General features: G+C 46.0%; 1 protein-coding gene across 1 annotated transcript in view; it reads right to left on the reverse strand.

The window, feature by feature from the left end:
- Window positions 1–17,986, reverse strand: part of LOC122927338 (hydroxysteroid 11-beta-dehydrogenase 1-like protein) — a 99,080-nt gene that overhangs the window by 7,225 nt on the left and 73,869 nt on the right. The window contains exon 4 of the mRNA XM_044279087.1: window positions 13,134–13,227. Within this exon, the coding sequence (XP_044135022.1) occupies window positions 13,134–13,227 (94 nt within the window). The remainder of the gene's footprint in view (window positions 1–13,133; window positions 13,228–17,986) is intronic.

Raw genomic sequence — 17,986 nt, forward strand, 5'->3', positions numbered from 1 at the left:
TTCTGGTTAGATTAAGTTATCCCCTATCCACAAGACAGGGGATAACTATTAGATCGTTGTGGGTCCTAGCACTGGGACCCCAAACGATAATGAGAATGGGGGCCCCATACCCCCTGCAAAGAAGGGAGTGGCCGTTCCATTAATTTCTACTGGAATTCCGTCAATAGGCAAGCGCTGTACTCGGTTCACATACCTTTGCCATTCACAGACATGTGATATTGGATCATTTTCCTCAATAAATAAATGGTCAAGCCTAATATTTTTGACTCATTTGTTTGATTTGTATATCTTTATCTACTTTTAGGACTTGCGTAAAAATCAGATGTAGTTCTAGGTCAAATTTATGCAGAAATATAGAACATTTTGAAGGACCACTTGAAATGCTTGATTTAGCTTTAATGTGTTGGCAAAGGGGATAGATGAGAAAGCCTCTGCCAGACTCTTCTGGTGGTGGATTGTCTCCTGGAAGAACAAAAGGATCAGACATTGAAATTCAAAATGCCTGATCTTTTTCCCCTCAGCATTATCTGTCGGAAGAGAGTCAGGAGCTCCAGTACTGCTGAAGCTTTGGATATGCATGGGCATTACTTTACCGTATTTTCTTATATACCCAACTATTTTATATGCCCAACTTAAATGTAGGTGCTGCTAGGACTATGACTACTACAAGGGTGCTACATAGAGAAGTGTATGGCCACAGGGTGTGTATGGAGCCACAACTATATGTTACAAGTGGCAGGGATTCCCCTATTATCTCATTTTCTCCTGTTCACTAGCGTAGTTTAGGCTACATTCACACCAGCATTTTTGCTGGATCCGTCACGGATCAGCAGAAACACTTCCATCGCGATAATACAACCGTCTGCATCTGTTATGAACTGATCCGGTTGTATTATCTTTAAAATAGCAATGACGGATCCATCATAAACTCCATTAAAAGTCAATGGGGGACGGATCCATTTTCTGTTATTCTGTCCGCGATGAGGACGCAACCAAACCAAACGCATTATGGTGTATTTAGGTATTTAGTTTTGTTCAGTTCAGTTTTGTTCCTATTGACAGTGAATGGGGACCAAACTAAAGCGTTCCCCCCCCCCCCCTATGACGGATGACGGATCTCAATAGCGGGAAGGGAAAGCACAGATGTGAAAGTAGCCTGAGGGATATTGCCATGCTACTGTCAAAAATTTGATCTCTAGGTCAGATGATTAGCTTATTTAACATGATTTATTTAGGGAGAAGTTTTTGATTGGTTAGCCTTGACTTGAATATTCATGCTTTCTAGCTCTGCGCTTTAGTTTCCAGGTACAGCATAAGTTCTCTGCATTTGTATCCAGAATCCTTGGTATGACTTGTACGGAATTTTGTTCCTATCAAAACTTGTGTTGTGTAGCTTGATTCTTGTAGTCCTTCTAGCCCCTTTTTTGCTGTAAGCATTGAGGTTTGTTGTTTTCCTGAGTAGGGATGAGCGAACTCGAACTGTATAGTTCGGGTTCGTACCGAATTTTGGGGTGTCCGTGACACGGACCCGAACCCGGACATTTTTGTAAAAGTCCGGGTTCGGGGTTCGTCGCTTTCTTGGCGCTTTTGTGACGCTTTCTTGGCGCTTTTTGAAAGGCTGCAAAGCAGCCAATCAACAAGCGTCATACTACTTGCCCCAAGAGGCCATCACAGCCATGCCTACTATTGGCATGGCTGTGATTGGCCAGAGCACCATGTGACCCAGCCTCTATTTAAGCTGGAGTCACATAGCGCCGCCCGTCACTCTGCTCTGATTAGCGTAGGGAGAGGTTGCGGCTGCGACAGTAGGGCGAGATTAGGCAGATTAACTCCTCCAAAGGACTTGATTAACTGATCGATCTGCAGCTGTGGATCATTGAGCTGCTGATCCTCAATTGCTCACTGGTTTTAGGCTGCCCAGACCGTTTGTCAGTCACATTTTTCTGGGGTGATCGGCGGCCATTTTGTGTCTTGTGGTGCGCCAGCACAAGCTGCGACCAAGTGCATTTAACCCTCAATGGTGTGGTTGTTTTTTGGCTAAAGCCTACATCAGGGTGAAGCTGTCACACCAAGTGCATTTAACCAGCAATAGTCTGTTTATTTTTTGGCCATATACTACATCAGGGGCAAGCTGCGCCTGTCACCAAGTGCATTTAACCCTCAATGGTGTGGTTGTTTTTTGGCTAAAGCCTACATCAGGGTGAAGCTGTCACACCAAGTGCATTTAACCAGCAATAGTCTGTTTATTTTTTGGCCATATACTACATCAGGGGCAAGCTGCGCCTGTCACCAAGTGCATTTAACCCTCAATGGTGTGGTTGTTTTTTGGCTAAAGCCTACATCAGGGTGAAGCTGTCACACCAAGTGCATTTAACCAGCAATAGTCTGTTCATTTTTTGGCCATATACTACATCAGGGGCAAGCTGCGCCCGTCACCAAGTGCATTTAACCCTCAGTAGTGTGGTTGGTCAAGCTATCACACCAAGTGCATTTAACCAGCAATAGTCTGTTCATTTTTTGGCCATATACTAAATCAGGGGCAAGCTGCGCCCGTCACCAAGTGCATTTAACCCTCAGTAGTGTGGTTGGTCAAGCTGTCACACCAAGTGCATTTAACCAGCAATAGTCTGTTCATTTTTTGGCCATATACTACATCAGGGGCAAGCTGCGCCCGTCACCAAGTGCATTTAACCCTCAGTAGTGTGGTTGGTCAAGCTATCACACCAAGTGCATTTAACCAGCAATAGTCTGTTCATTTTTTGGCCATATACTAAATCAGAGGCAAGCTGCGCCCGTCACCAAGTGCATTTAACCAGCAATAGTCTGTTCATTTTTTGGCCATATACTACATCAGGGGCAAGTTGCGCCCGTCACCAAGTGCATTTAACCCTCAGTAGTGTGGTTGGTCAAGCTGTGACACCAAGTGCATTTAACCAGCAATAGTCTGTTCATTTTTTGGCCATATACTACATCAGGGGCAAGCTGCGCCCGTCACCAAGTGCATTTAACCCTCAGTAGTGTGGTTGGTCAAGCTGTCACACCAAGTGCATTTAACCAGCAATAGTGTGGTTATTTTTTGGCCATATCCCAGTCTAATTCTGTCACTAAATCCATACCGGTCACCCAGCGCCTAAATACTAGGCCTCAAATTTATATCCCGCTAAATCTCTCGTTACCGCTGTCCTGTTGTGGCTGGGAAAGTTATTTAGTGTCCGTCAAAGCACATTTTTGTTCTGGGTTGAAATACAATTCCCAATTTAGCAATTTCATAATTTAGTGGTTTCTGCTATATCAGAGCTATTTGAAATCTATCCCTAAAAGGGTATATAATATTCAAGGTGCACATAGGGTCATTCAGAATAACTTCACACACACGCTACTGTGCATTTCCAAGTCCAATTCTGTTAGTAAATCCATACCGGTCACCCAGCGCCTAAATACTAGGCCTCAAATTTATATCCCGCTAAATCTCTCGTTACCGCTGTCCTGTTGTGGCTGGGAAAGTTATTTAGTGTCCGTCAAAGCACATTTTTTGTTCTGGGTTGAAATACAATTCCCAATTTAGCAATTTCATAATTTAGTGGTTTCTGCTATATCAGAGCTATTTGAAATCTATCCCTAAAAGGGTATATAATATTCAAGGTGCACATAGGGTCATTCAGAATAACTTCACACACACGCTACTGTGCATTTCCAAGTCTAATTCTGTCACTAAATCCATACCGGTCACCCAGCGCCTAAATACTAGGCCTCAAATTTATATCCCGCTGAATTTGAATACAATACATTGGGCCAAATAATATGTTTGTTGTTGTGGTGAACCATAACAATGAGGAAAACATCTAGTAAGGGACGCGGACGTGGACATGGTCGTGGTGGTGTTAGTGGACCCTCTGGTGCTGGGAGAGGACGTGGCCGTTCTGCCACATCCACACGTCCTAGTGTACCAACTACCTCAGGTCCCAGTAGCCGCCAGAATTTACAGCGATATATGGTGGGGCCCAATGCCGTTCTAAGGATGGTAAGGCCTGAGCAGGTACAGGCATTAGTCAATTGGGTGGCCGACAGTGGATCCAGCACGTTCACATTATCTCCCACCCAGTCTTCTGCAGAAAGCGCACAGATGGCGCCTGAAAACAAACCCCATCAGTCTGTCACATCACCCCCATGCATACCAGGGAAACTGTCTGAGCCTCAAGTTATGCAGCAGTCTCTTATGCTGTTTGAAGACTCCGCTGGCAGGGTTTCCCAAGGGCATCCACCTAGCCCTTCCCCAGCGGTGGAAGACATAGAATGCACTGACGCACAACCACTTATGTTTCCTGATGATGAGGACATGGGAATACCACCTCAGCACGTCTCTGATGATGACGAAACACAGGTGCCAACTGCTGCGTCTTTCTGCAGTGTGCAGACTGAACAGGAGGTCAGGGATCAAGACTGGGTGGAAGACGATGCAGGGGACAATGAGGTCCTAGACCCCACATGGAATGAAGGTCGTGTCACTGACTTTCACAGTTCGGAGGAAGAGGCAGTGGTGAGACCGAGCCAACAGCGTAGCAAAAGAGGGAGCAGTGGGCAAAAGCAGAACACCCGCCGCCAAGAGACTCCGCCTGCTACTGACCGCCGCCATCTGGGACCGAGCACCCCAAAGGCAGCTTCAAGGAGTTCCCTGGCATGGCACTTCTTCAAACAATGTGCTGACGACAAGACCCGAGTGGTTTGCACGCTGTGCCATCAGAGCCTGAAGCGAGGCATTAACGTTCTGAACCTGAGCACAACCTGCATGACCAGGCACCTGCATGCAAAGCATGAACTGCAGTGGAGTAAACACCTTAAAACCAAGGAAGTCACTCAGGCTCCCCCTGCTACCTCTTCTGCTGCTGCCGCCTCGGCCTCTTCTGCTGCTGCCGCCTCGGCCTCTTCCTCCGCCTCTGGAGGAACGTTGGCACCTGCCGCCCAGCAAACAGGGGATGTACCACCAACACCACCACCTCCGTCACCAAGCGTCTCAACCATGTCACACGGCAGCGTTCAGCTCTCCATCTCACAAACATTTGAGAGAAAGCGTAAATTCCCACCTAGCCACCCTCGATCCCTGGCCCTGAATGCCAGCATTTCTAAACTACTGGCCTATGAAATGCTGTCATTTAGGCTGGTGGACACAGACAGCTTCAAACAGCTCATGTCGCTTGCTGTCCCACAGTATGTTGTTCCCAGCCGCCACTACTTCTCCAAGAGAGCCGTGCCTTCCCTGCACAACCAAGTATCCGATAAAATCAAGTGTGCACTGCGCAACGCCATCTGTAGCAAGGTCCACCTAACCACAGATACGTGGACCAGTAAGCACGGCCAGGGACGCTATATCTCCCTAACTGCACACTGGGTAAATGTAGTGGCAGCTGGGCCCCAGGCGGAGAGCTGTTTGGCGCACGTCCTTCCGCCGCCAAGGATCGCAGGGCAACATTCTTTTCCTCCTGTTGCCACCTCCTCCTTCTCGGCTTCCTCCTCCTCTTCTTCCACCTGCTCATCCAGTCAGCCACACACCTTCACCACCAACTTCAGCACAGCCCGGGGTAAACGTCAGCAGGCCATTCTGAAACTCATATGTTTGGGGGACAGGCCCCACACCGCACAGGAGTTGTGGCGGGGTATAGAACAACAGACCGACGAGTGGTTGCTGCCGGTGAGCCTCAAGCCCGGCCTGGTGGTGTGTGATAATGGGCGAAATCTCGTTGCAGCTCTGGGACTAGCCAATTTGACGCACATCCCTTGCTTGGCGCATGTGCTGAATTTGGTGGTGCAGAAGTTCATACACAACTACCCCGACATGTCAGAGCTGCTGCATAAAGTGCGGGCCGTCTGTTCGCGCTTCCGGCGTTCACATCCTGCTGCTGCTCGCCTGTCTGCGCTACAGCGTAACTTCGGCCTTCCCGCTCACCGCCTCATATGCGACGTGCCCACTAGGTGGAACTCCACCTTGCACATGCTGGACAGACTGTGCGAGCAGCAGCAGGCCATAGTGGAGTTTCAGCTGCAGCACGCACGGGTCAGTCGCACTACAGAACAGCACCACTTCACCACCAATGACTGGGCCTCCATGCGAGACCTGTGTGCCCTGTTGCGCTGTTTCGAGTACTCCACCAACATGGCCAGTGGCGATGACGCCGTTATCAGCGTTACAATACCACTTCTATGTCTCCTTGAGAAAACACTTAGGGCGATGATGGAAGAGGAGGTGGCCCAGGAGGAGGAGGAGGAAGAGGGGTCATTTTTAGCACTTTCAGGCCAGTCTCTTCGAAGTGACTCAGAGGGAGGTTTTTGGCAACAGCAGAGGCCAGGTACAAATGTGGCCAGCCAGGGCCCACTACTGGAGGACGAGGAGGACGAGGATGAGGAGGAGGTGGAGGAGGATGAGGTTGAAGCATGGTCACAGCGGGGTGGCACCCAACGCAGCTCGGGTCCATCACTGGTGCGTGGCTGGGGGGAAAGGCAGGACGATGACGATACGCCTCCCACAGAGGACAGCTTGTCCTTACCCCTGGGCAGCCTGGCACACATGAGCGACTACATGCTGCAGTGCCTGCGCAACGACAGCAGAGTTGCCCACATTTTAACCTGTGCGGACTACTGGGTTGCCACCCTGCTGGATCCACGCTACAAAGACAATGTGCCCACCTTACTTCCTGCACTGGAGCGTGATAGGAAGATGCGCGAGTACAAGCGCACGTTGGTAGACGCGCTACTGAGAGCATTCCCAAATGTCACAGGGGAACAAGTGGAAGCCCAAGGCCAAGGCAGAGGAGGAGCAAGAGGTCGCCAAGGCAGCTGTGTCAATGCCAGCTCCTTTGAGGGCAGGGTTAGCATGGCAGAGATGTGGAAAACTTTTGTCAACACGCCACAGCTAACTGCACCACCACCTGATACGCAACGTGTTAGCAGGAGGCAACATTTCACTAACATGGTGGAACAGTACATGTGCACACCCCTCCACGTACTGACTGATGGTTCGGCCCCATTCAACTTCTGGGTCTCTAAATTGTCCACGTGGCCAGAGCTAGCCTTTTATGCCTTGGAGGTGCTGGCCTGCCCGGCGGCCAGCGTTTTGTCTGAACGTGTATTCAGCACGGCAGGGGGCGTCATTACAGACAAACGCAGCCGCCTGTCTACAGCCAATGTGGACAAGCTGACGTTCATAAAAATGAACCAGGCATGGATCCCACAGGATCTGTCCGTCCCTTGTACAGATTAGACATTAACTACCTCCCCTTAACCATATATTATTGGACTCCAGGGCACTTCCTCATTCAATCCTATTTTTATTTTCATTTTACCATTATATTGCGAGGCTACCCAAAGTTGAATGAACCTCTCCTCTGTCTGGGTGCCGGGGCCTAAATATATGCCAATGGACTGTTCCAATGTTGGGTGACGTGAAGCCTGATTCTCTGCTATGACATGCAGAATGATTCTCTGCTGACATGAAGCCAGATCCTCTGTTACGGGACCTCTCTCCTCTGCCTGGGTGCTGGGCCTAAATTTATGAAAATGGACTCTTACAGTGGTGGGTGACGTGAAGCCTGATTCTCTGCTATGATATGAAGACGGATTCTCTGCTGACATGAAGCCAGATTGTCTGTTACGGGACCTCTCTCCTCTGCCTGGGTGCTGGGCCTAAACTTATGAAAATGGACTCTTACAGTGGTGGGTGACGTGAAGCCTCATTCTCTGCTATGACATGCAGACTAATTCTCTGCTGACATGAAGCCAGATTGTCTGTTATGGGACCTCTCTCCTCTGCCTGGGTGCTGGGCCTAAATTTATGACAATGGACTGTTGCAGTGGTGGGTGACGTGAAGCCTGATTCTCTGCTATGACATGCAGACTGATTCTCTGCTGACATGAAGCCAGATTGTCTGTTACGGGACCTCTCTCCTCTGCCTGGGTGCTGGGCCTAAATTTATGACAATGGACTGTTGCAGTGGTGGGTGACGTGAAGCCTGATTCTCTGCTATGACATGCAGACTGATTCTCTACTGACATGAAGCCAGATTGTCTGTTACGGGACCTCTCTCCTCTGCCTGTGTGCTGGGCCTAAATATATGCCAATGGACTGTTGCAGTGGTGGCTGACGTGAAGCCTCATTCTCTGCTATGACATGCAGACTAATTCTCTGCTGACATGAAGCCAGATTGTCTGTTACGGGACCTCTCTCCTCTGCCTGTGTGCTGGGCCTAAATATATGCCAATGGACTGTTGCAGTGGTGGCTGACGTGAAGCCTCATTCTCTGCTATGACATGCAGACTAATTCTCTGCTGACATGAAGCCAGATTGCCTGTTACGGGACCTCTCTCCTCTGCCTGTGTGCTGGGCCTAAATATATGCCAATGGACTGTTGCAGTGGTGGCTGACGTGAAGCCTCATTCTCTGCTATGACATGCAGACTGATTCTCTGCTGACATGAAGCCAGATTGTCTGTTACGGGACCTCTCTCCTCTGCCTGTGTGCTGGGCCTAAATTTATGACAATGGACTGTTGCAGTGGTGGGTGACGTGAAGCCTGATTCTCTGCTATGACATGCAGACTGATTCTCTGCTGACATGAAGCCATATTGTCTGTTACGGGACCTCTCTCCTCTGCCTGGGTGCTGGGCCTAAATTTATGACAATGGACTGTTGCAGTGGTGGGTGACGTGAAGCCTGATTCTCTGCTATGACATGCAGACTGATTCTCTACTGACATGAAGCCAGATTGTCTGTTACGGGACCTCTCTCCTCTGCCTGTGTGCTGGGCCTAAATATATGCCAATGGACTGTTGCAGTGGTGGCTGACGTGAAGCCTCATTCTCTGCTATGACATGCAGACTAATTCTCTGCTGACATGAAGCCAGATTGTCTGTTACGGGACCTCTCTCCTCTGCCTGTGTGCTCGGCCTAAATATATGCCAATGGACTGTTGCAGTGGTGGCTGACGTGAAGCCTCATTCTCTGCTATGACATGCAGACTAATTCTCTGCTGACATGAAGCCAGATTGTCTGTTACGGGACCTCTCTCCTCTGCCTGTGTGCTGGGCCTAAATATATGCCAATGGACTGTTGCAGTGGTGGCTGACGTGAAGCCTCATTCTCTGCTATGACATGCAGACTGATTCTCTGCTGACATGAAGCCAGATTCTCTGTTACGGGACCTCTCTCCTCTGCCTGGGTTCCGGGGCCTAAATATCTGAGAATGGACTGTTCCAGTGGTGGGTGACGGGAAGCCAGATTCTCTGCTATGGGACCTCTCTCCAATTGATTTTGGTTAATTTTTATTTATTTAATTTTTATTTTAATTCATTTCCCTATCCACATTTGTTTGCAGGGGATTTACCTACATGTTGCTGCCTTTTGCAGCCCTCTAGCCCTTTCCTGGGCTGTTTTACAGCCGTTTTAGTGCCGAAAAGTTCGGGTCCCCATTGACTTCAATGGGGTTCGGGTTCGGGACAAAGTTCGGATCGGGTTCGGATCCCGAACCCGAACATTTCCGGGAAGTTCGGCCGAACGTCTCGAACCCGAACATCCAGGTGTTCGCTCAACTCTATTCCTGAGGATTCTGTTTGTGGCGGTTGGTTTTTTATTTTGTCTCTGGGTTCTAGGTGCTTCTTTTTATCTCGCTAGGGAAGTATTGCAGATTAGGCTACTTTCAAACTGGCGTTTTGGTTTCCGTTTTGTGAGATCCATTTCAGGGCTCTCACAAGCGGTCCGAAACGGATCAGTTTTGCCCTAATGCATTCTGAATGGATAAGGATCCGTTCAGAATGGATCAGTTTGCCTCCGTTCCGCCTCCATTCCGCTCTGGAGGTGGACACCAAAACGCTACCTGTAGAGTTTTGGTGTCCGCCTGACGATGCAGAGGCAAACGGATCTGTTTTCACTGACACAATATGGCACAATAGAAAACGGATCCTCCTATATGCTGGAGACTATATACCAACCATGGTTTTATATTGTTGGTAGATAAGATCCACATGATCCCTGTCTTTTTTTTTCCCTCGAATATATATTCAACTTTTTCCTCAGGGGTAGACCGCACTTTTCATTTGATGTGTTATGTCTCTTTTATTCTAATATATGTGTATTTAATAAAGTATGTTTGTAATTTGAAGCCTGTCTAGTCTCACTTTTTCTTTTTTTAAAGGTTGATTTATCATTACTTAGTGAAGTTTTTTCTTAGGGTCAGTACTTTATCTGGGTTTATATTTGAATGTTGTGTAACCTGTATATGCTAATCATATGTGTTTAATCAGTTTGTCTATATACATACAGTTACGGTGATAGCCAGGATTACACTATTGGATTGACCAAGTGCTTGTTTTGTTCCAAGAACTACAGGTGTGATAGCTTACTCGGTTGTGTGACACTCTCCATAATGTCAATATGCCCTAATAAGACGTATGGATAAAGGATGTCCAGCTGGGAAAATCAATTTAAAGAAGTTGTCCCATGACAACAACTGATCTACTATCCACAGTAGAGGATAAGTGTCTGATCAGAGGGAGTCTGTCCCAGATGAAGTTATGATGTGCTGGACATCTTCCACTTTTACAGCTGATATTTCTTTAGTGCATTTCTATCTTAGTATATCTAGTATAGATTATCTACATTTACATATCTATATTTACATTAAATTGTATCTGTATATTATCTATATTTACATACTGTTTATACATGTTATTTGACAACTAAACAGTTATATATGTAATATATATATATATTCGTCTGACATGTGTGAATAAATTTCACTTTTTTACTTAAAGGAGTGCTGCGGACTTTCCTTTTCTATATATATATATATATATATATATATATATATATATATATACAGGTCCTTCTCAAAAAATTAGCATATTGTGATAAAGTTCATTATTTTCTGTAATGTACTGATAAACATTAGACTTTCATATATTTTAGATTCATTACACACCAACTGAAGTAGTTCAAGCCTTTTATTGTTTTAATATTGATGATTTTGGCATACAGCTCATGAAAACCCAAAATTCCTATCTCAAAAAATTAGCATATCATGAAAAGGTTCTCTAAAAGAGCCATTAACCTAATCATCTGAATCAACTAATTAACTCTAAACACCTGCAAAAGATTCCTGAGGCTTTTAAAAACTCCCAGCCTGGTTCATTACTCAAAACCGCAATCATGGGTAAGACTGCCGACCTGACTGCTGTCCAGAAGGCCATCATTGACACCCTCAAGCAAGAGGGTAAGACACAGAAAGAAATTTCTGAACGAATAGGCTGTTCCCAGAGTGCTGTATCAAGGCACCTCAGTGGGAAGTCTGTGGGAAGGAAAAAGTGTGGCAGAAAACGCTGCACAACGAGAAGAGGTGACCGGACCCTGAGGAAGATTGTGGAGAAGGACCGATTCCAGACCTTGGGGGACCTGCAGAAGCAGTGGACTGAGTCTGGAGTAGAAACATCCAGAGCCACCGTGTACAGGCGTGTGCAGGAAATGGGCTACAGGTGTCGCATTCCCCAGGTCAAGCCACTTTTGAACCAGAAACAGCGGCAGAAGCGCCTGACCTGGGCTACAGAGAAGCAGCACTGGACTGTTGCATGTCATTCGGAAATCAAGGTGCCAGAGTCTGGAGGACGACTGGGGAGAGGGAAATGCCAAAATGCCTGAAGTCCAGTGTCAAGTGCCCACAGTCAGTGATGGTCTGGGGTGCCATGTCAGCTGCTGGTGTTGGTCCAATGTGTTTTATCAAAGGCAGGGTCAATGCAGCTAGCTATCAGGAGATTTTGGAGCACTTCATGCTTCCATCTGCTGAAAAGCTTTATGGAGATGAAGATTTCATTTTTCAGCACGACCTGGCACCTGCTCACAGTGCCAAAACCACTGGTAAATGGTTTACTGACCATGGACTTACTGTGCTCAATTGGCCTGCCAACTCTCCTGACCTGAACCCCATAGAGAATCTGTGGGATATTGGGAAGAGAAAGTTGAGAGACGCAAGACCCAACACTCTGGATGAGCTTAAGGCCGCTATCGAAGCATCCTGGGCCTCCATAACACCCCAGCAGTGCCACAGGCTGATTGCCTCCATGCCACGCCGCATTGAAGCAGTCATTTCTGCAAAAGGATTCCCGACCAAGTATTGAGTGCATAACTGAACATAATTATTTGAAGGTTGACTTTTTTTGTATTAAAAACACTTTTCTTTTATTGGTCGGATGAAATATGCTAATTTTTTGAGATAGGAATTTTGGGTTTTCATGAGCTGTATGCCAAAATCATCAATATTAAAACAATAAAAGGCTTGAACTGCTTCAGTTGGTGTGTAATGAATCTAAAATATATGAAAGTCTAATGTTTATCAGTACATTACAGAAAATAATGAACTTTATCACAATATGCTAATTTTTTGAGAAGGACCTGTATATGTGTGTGTGTGTGTGTGTGTGTGTGTGTGTGTGAAACCAGCTAGAATCTATGCAGCCTTTGGCTCCCTGCCTTGCTACTTACTCTGGTAAGCCACAGGCTGCTTTAGGCATAATTTAGTGTATTCACTTGTATAGTCTGCAGAACATCTGCACAGAACTGGTATCTACCATCATACACTATGGTCATTGTATAGTGGCAATTTTGGTCTTAGTACAGTGGTTCCTATGTAGAATTAGTATGGCGGTATTAAGTCAGCCGGTGGTAATAATTTGTGTTCATGTGTTCTGGCGGTATTATTTGGCTAGTGTTATTATTGGTAATATTGATCTGGGTTTACTGGGATTTGTTCACTAATAGCATGGTGATACTATTTGTTACTTGTATAGATGCATTAATTTTTAACCGTATGACTATATTTTAGAGGTGTATTATCATATGGCGGAGATATATATATTTATAGACCCTTGTAATGGGTCCCATGGGGGAGGGGGATCAGGTGCAAAATTTGTCTTTGAGCCTGTAGTACTCTAGTACATCACAAATACTGTATAGTGTTCTAGAACCACATGACATATCTCAGCCTCATTAAGAACTATAGTGATTTGAAAGGTTACTTTGTAATCATATATTGTATTATGTGCGTCATGAGTGTCTCTTTTTACTACTGCCAGTGGCTTGTACATCTAAGCATTAATTACCAGTGAGAGAAGACAGCACAATAATAGCGCCTCTTGACTCTGCAAGGTGTGGGAGAGCCTTGGTAGCAAGATGGATATAGCTGAGGAAGTTCACCTGGAAGACATTTCAAAAATGTGAGTAAAGATAATAACAACAGGCATAAATTAAAGGGGTTGGCCACTTTGCAATGGAATTGGTTAAAATGCCATATACAGTCATGAATCTTCTATAGAAGCATTTGACTGTATACTGTCCCCCAACTGTCCTAATGGACGATCCAAACTGCCCAGGTGTCAATGAACAAAAACATACCTGTCATCTGCGTCCATGGGCTGCAAGATGGTGGCAATTGCTTCCTCTGGCTGCTCCTGAGTACCTTCTATTCTGTGCAAGTGCTGAAGAGGAAATGGACACATGCATACTCAGACATAGATATCAGAATACCTTGTATCTGGGCATGTACTAGACGGATTTATTCGGTTTTCAATGCCTGCACATAAAAGTAGGTATCCAGGGGAAGCCAGAGGAAGCAATCACCAGCATGTCAAAGCCAGTGCAGAGAAGAACAGGGTGAATATGTTTACTTCACTGGGGGGACAGTAGAGTCATGTATGCTTGCATGGAGTATGCATGAATGTATAAGAAAATTTTGACTGATTAAACTGCAAATTGGTCAACATCTATAAACACCTAACAGTTTTGCCCGAGCTCGGGCAGCATGGGGAGAGGTGTTTTAGCTGCTCATACCTCTGGATTGTTAGCAGCTAGACATATATCCAAGCTTTCATTCAAGACCATAATCACAGCATTATCTCAACATCAGCAGACAATATAGCTGTTAGAAATCGAGTCAGGAATAAAAGCAGTAAAACCTATTTTTACTTTCACTTTCAGCTGCATTCACTGCCATTGTGATTTCTAACAGACATATCTTCTGATGTAGTGAAAATAATGTTGTGAGTCTGCTTGTAATGCCAGCTTTCAAACAAGACCAGGCCCATATCTCTATGTGCTACCTATTCAGAGATATGAACAACTTAGGGCTCTTTCACACCTGCGTTCTTTTCTTCCGGCATAGAGTTCCGTCGTCGGGGCTCTATGCCGGAAGAATCCTGATCAGTTTTATCCTAATGCATTCTGAATGGAGAGAAATCCGTTCAGGATGCATCAGGATGTCTTTTTGCTCCGGCCAAAAATCCTGAAGACTTGCCACAAGGCCGGATCCAGAATTAATGCCCATTGAAAGGCATTAATCCGGATCCGGCCTTAAGCTAAACGTCGTTTCGGCGCATTGCCGGATCCGACGTTTAGCTTTTTCTGAATGGTTACCATGGCTGCCGGGACGCTAAAGTCCTGGCAGCCATCAGCCATGGTAAAGTGTAGTGGGGAGCGGGGGAGCAGTATACTTACTGTCCGTGCGGCTCCCGGGGCGCTCCAGAGTGACGTCAGGGCGCCCCAAGCGCATGGATCACGTGATCGCATGGCACGTCATCCATGCGCATGGGGCGCTCTGACGTCACTCTGGAGCGCCCCGGGAGCCGCGCGGACTGTAAGTATACCGCTCTCCCGCTCCCCACTACTACTATGGCAACCAGGACTTTAATAGCGTCCTGGCTGCCATAGTAACACTGAACACATTTTGAAGACGGATCCGTCTTCAAATGCTTTCAGTTCACTTGCGTTTTTCCGGATCCGGCGTGTAATTCCAGCAAGTGGAGTACACGCCGGATCCGGACAACGCAAGTGTGAAAGAGGCCTAAAGCAGCCACTCCCCTCCTCTTCAGTCTGGAGGAGGAGGGGGGAGCAGTTGGGGTGCTGACAGCCTGCAGTAGAAAAGAGAAAAATAAAACATATATATAACTTTGGCATTATCATCATTGTACTGGCCCACATAATAAAGTTATGTTATTTACACCACACAACTAATCCTGAAAAATAGTAAAAAAAATATTTTGGAGGGGGGGATCTGTGGAGGACACTGAAGGGGGGGGGGGGTCTGTGGACAACACTGAAGGGGGGGGATCTGTGGACGACACTGAAGGAGGGGTTCTGTGGACGACAGGGGGATGTTGGGAGGTCCTAGAGGGGTGTTTGGGTGGGAGATCCAGGAGGGGGGGCCCATAATTTATTTTGCTATGGGTCCCAGTCATTTCTAGCTACGCCCCTGATTGTTAAGATTGGGCGGGCACTGGAGCGATAGAGCGCCCTGCTGTAGGAGAAGCCAGCGGGAGATGAAAGGAGGAGGGGCCAGCTCCTGGTGGTGTCGGGCACACGGCACAAGCATGGCGGTGGAGGATCTGACTGAAGCCTAAGGACCAAACATCAAGGTAGACCTGCAGAAGAAGGTGACAGCGCAGTATGTGATGTATACATGTGTGTAATGTATGTAGTGCAGTGTGTGATAATTACATACTGCACTACATACATTACACACATGTATGCATCACATGCCCCCTCACAGTAATAATGCCAAGATATATGCCCTCTTCACAGACTTAATGCTCACACATGCCCCCTCACAGTAGTTATGCCCAGATATGTGCCCTCTTCACAGTAGTTATGCCCCGATATGTGCCCCCTCACAGTAGTTATGCCCCGATATGTGCCCCCTCACAGTAGTTATGCCAGATATGTGCCCTCTTCACAGTAGTAATGCTCACTCGTGCCCCCTCACAGTAGTTATGCCCTGATATGTACCCTCCTCACAGCTCACAGTAGCTATACCCTGATATGTGCCCTCCTCACAGTAGTTATACCCTGCAATGTGCCCTCCTCACAGTAGTTATGCCAGATATGTGCCCTCTTCACAGTAGTAATGCTCACACGTGCCTCCTCACAGCATTTGCATTTCTTTCTGGCAAAGCTACCTGGTTCCGGCCTGCAAAATTTATACCAAGTCTAGTGCAGCCCTCAGACGAAAAATGGTTGGGCACCACTGCTATAAAGAAATGTGTTTTTACTGAGGAAGAAAAAAAAACACCCCGCAATGATGTGTTTTTGACATGAATTTACATGCACAAATAAAATACAAAAAAGCCTAAAATTCGAAATTCACAAGAAATACAATTTTACATTTTTGCAGGATATTTTTTATTCTCTGGACATGCTGAATTGTGGTTCCTGACTGATAAACCATATTGACTTACAAATGTGGCCATCAGGATAACTTTGAAGTTTCTGAAGTTTTAACAAGAATGTTGTTGCATGCTAAACAAATAAAAAGCATGTAAATCCAAACAGAGCCCCCACATTCCGAAAGGCATAGCATAACTGTGAACATTGTATTATTTTGATGTTTCCTTTTATTACTTTTTTATATTAACTTTTTCATTTGAACTTTTTTACTATTTTTTTGTCTAAATAAGAACTGACCAGATGTTACAGTAATTGTATAGGAAAATCAGCATTTTCTTTACTCTGCCTCTGATGCCACCAGATGTAAGGTAGCTATCAGTAAATTTTCGACCTATTAAATAGGCCTTGAAACATGACTTGGGTAATAAGCCAGCACCTCATCTGCAGACTTATAGGATAGCTACCTTACATCTGGAGGCATCATAGGCAGAGCTTGCTAAAAGCTCATTTGCATACCTTATTCACAGAATTCCAGAGGAGCATTGCCTGGCCTATAAGACTTTTCACGCTGATTATGGTGCTCTCCATAAGGAGATCTAGCACCCCCCAAATTCTGACCTAGGTCTCTCACCCAGTTAAGCCAGAACAGCTGTCTGCAGATGAGGTGCTGGCTTAGATATTATCCAAGTCATGTCTCAAGACCTATTTAAAAGGTTGAACATTGATTTATAGGATAGCTACCTTACATATGGGGGCATCAGAGGCGGAGCTTGCTAAGAGCTAATTTGCATACAATTTTCAAAGAATTCCAGAGGCATTCTCCATAAGGAGATAAAGTATTCCTCATTATTTTACATAAGGCAAACTTTTGGCCTGGCCTGAAGCTTATGAGGCAGAACGGAGGGGATGGGAGCCATAGGCTTACATCACCCTCATTATACTGCCTGCTGCCTGGTGCCCCCTACAATTTGGCGCCCTCACGCTACTCCACTGAGGCAAAGTGCAATCTTTTTTGTCCTATTTTATATGTAGTTATAATTCTCCTCATGATTATTTTATTTATTTCTTCTTCTTGCTTGTAGCTCTAACATATTCATCAATGCTTTACAGACATTATTATCACTCACCCTATAAGTATGTCTTTGGATTGTAAAGGAAACCAGCCCACAGTGAGAACAAACTCCATGCAGATGTACCTCCAATATATTCCCTTCGACTAAATCTCAATAAAATCATAACAAAATTATATTAACCATCAGAAATTATCTTTATTGAGACAGTTTTGTTTTTGCATTTTCATTTTTTCCTTTACATGTTCCAATAGCCATAGAAATCTATTATAGTGAATGGGATTCTGATGCTCTACCTGTTAAGCTGTGCCTCATGCACAGCTCAGAAGGCAAATTACCATGACAGCCTGGGAAGCTTGAGCAGCACCCAGGCGGTCATGGTAACATGTCGGAGCCCCGCGATTTCATTGACCGGTCTCCGATCGGAAGGCAGAGGGAGCGGCATCCCTGTGCCTAACCTCACAAGCGCTGCGATCGCTGTTGAACATGGCATCTGAGGGATGAAATGACCGGTTTCAGTGTGGTTGATCCCAATTATTGTGGCTGGGTGCCTGCTGCAGCAGCAGCCCACTCTATACATTCCCTCAGCCACTGTGACATACAGGTACATCATGGTGGATGAAGGGGGTTAAACATATAGACTATTATATTCAGTTACAAAAAATAATAAATTACCATTCAAAGTCAGTATATTGCATGCAAAAAGTAATTATAAGGTAAACACTAAA

This window comes from Bufo gargarizans, chromosome 1 (genome assembly GCF_014858855.1).
Source record: "Bufo gargarizans isolate SCDJY-AF-19 chromosome 1, ASM1485885v1, whole genome shotgun sequence".
In the NCBI taxonomy this organism is placed as follows: Eukaryota; Metazoa; Chordata; class Amphibia; order Anura; family Bufonidae; genus Bufo; species Bufo gargarizans.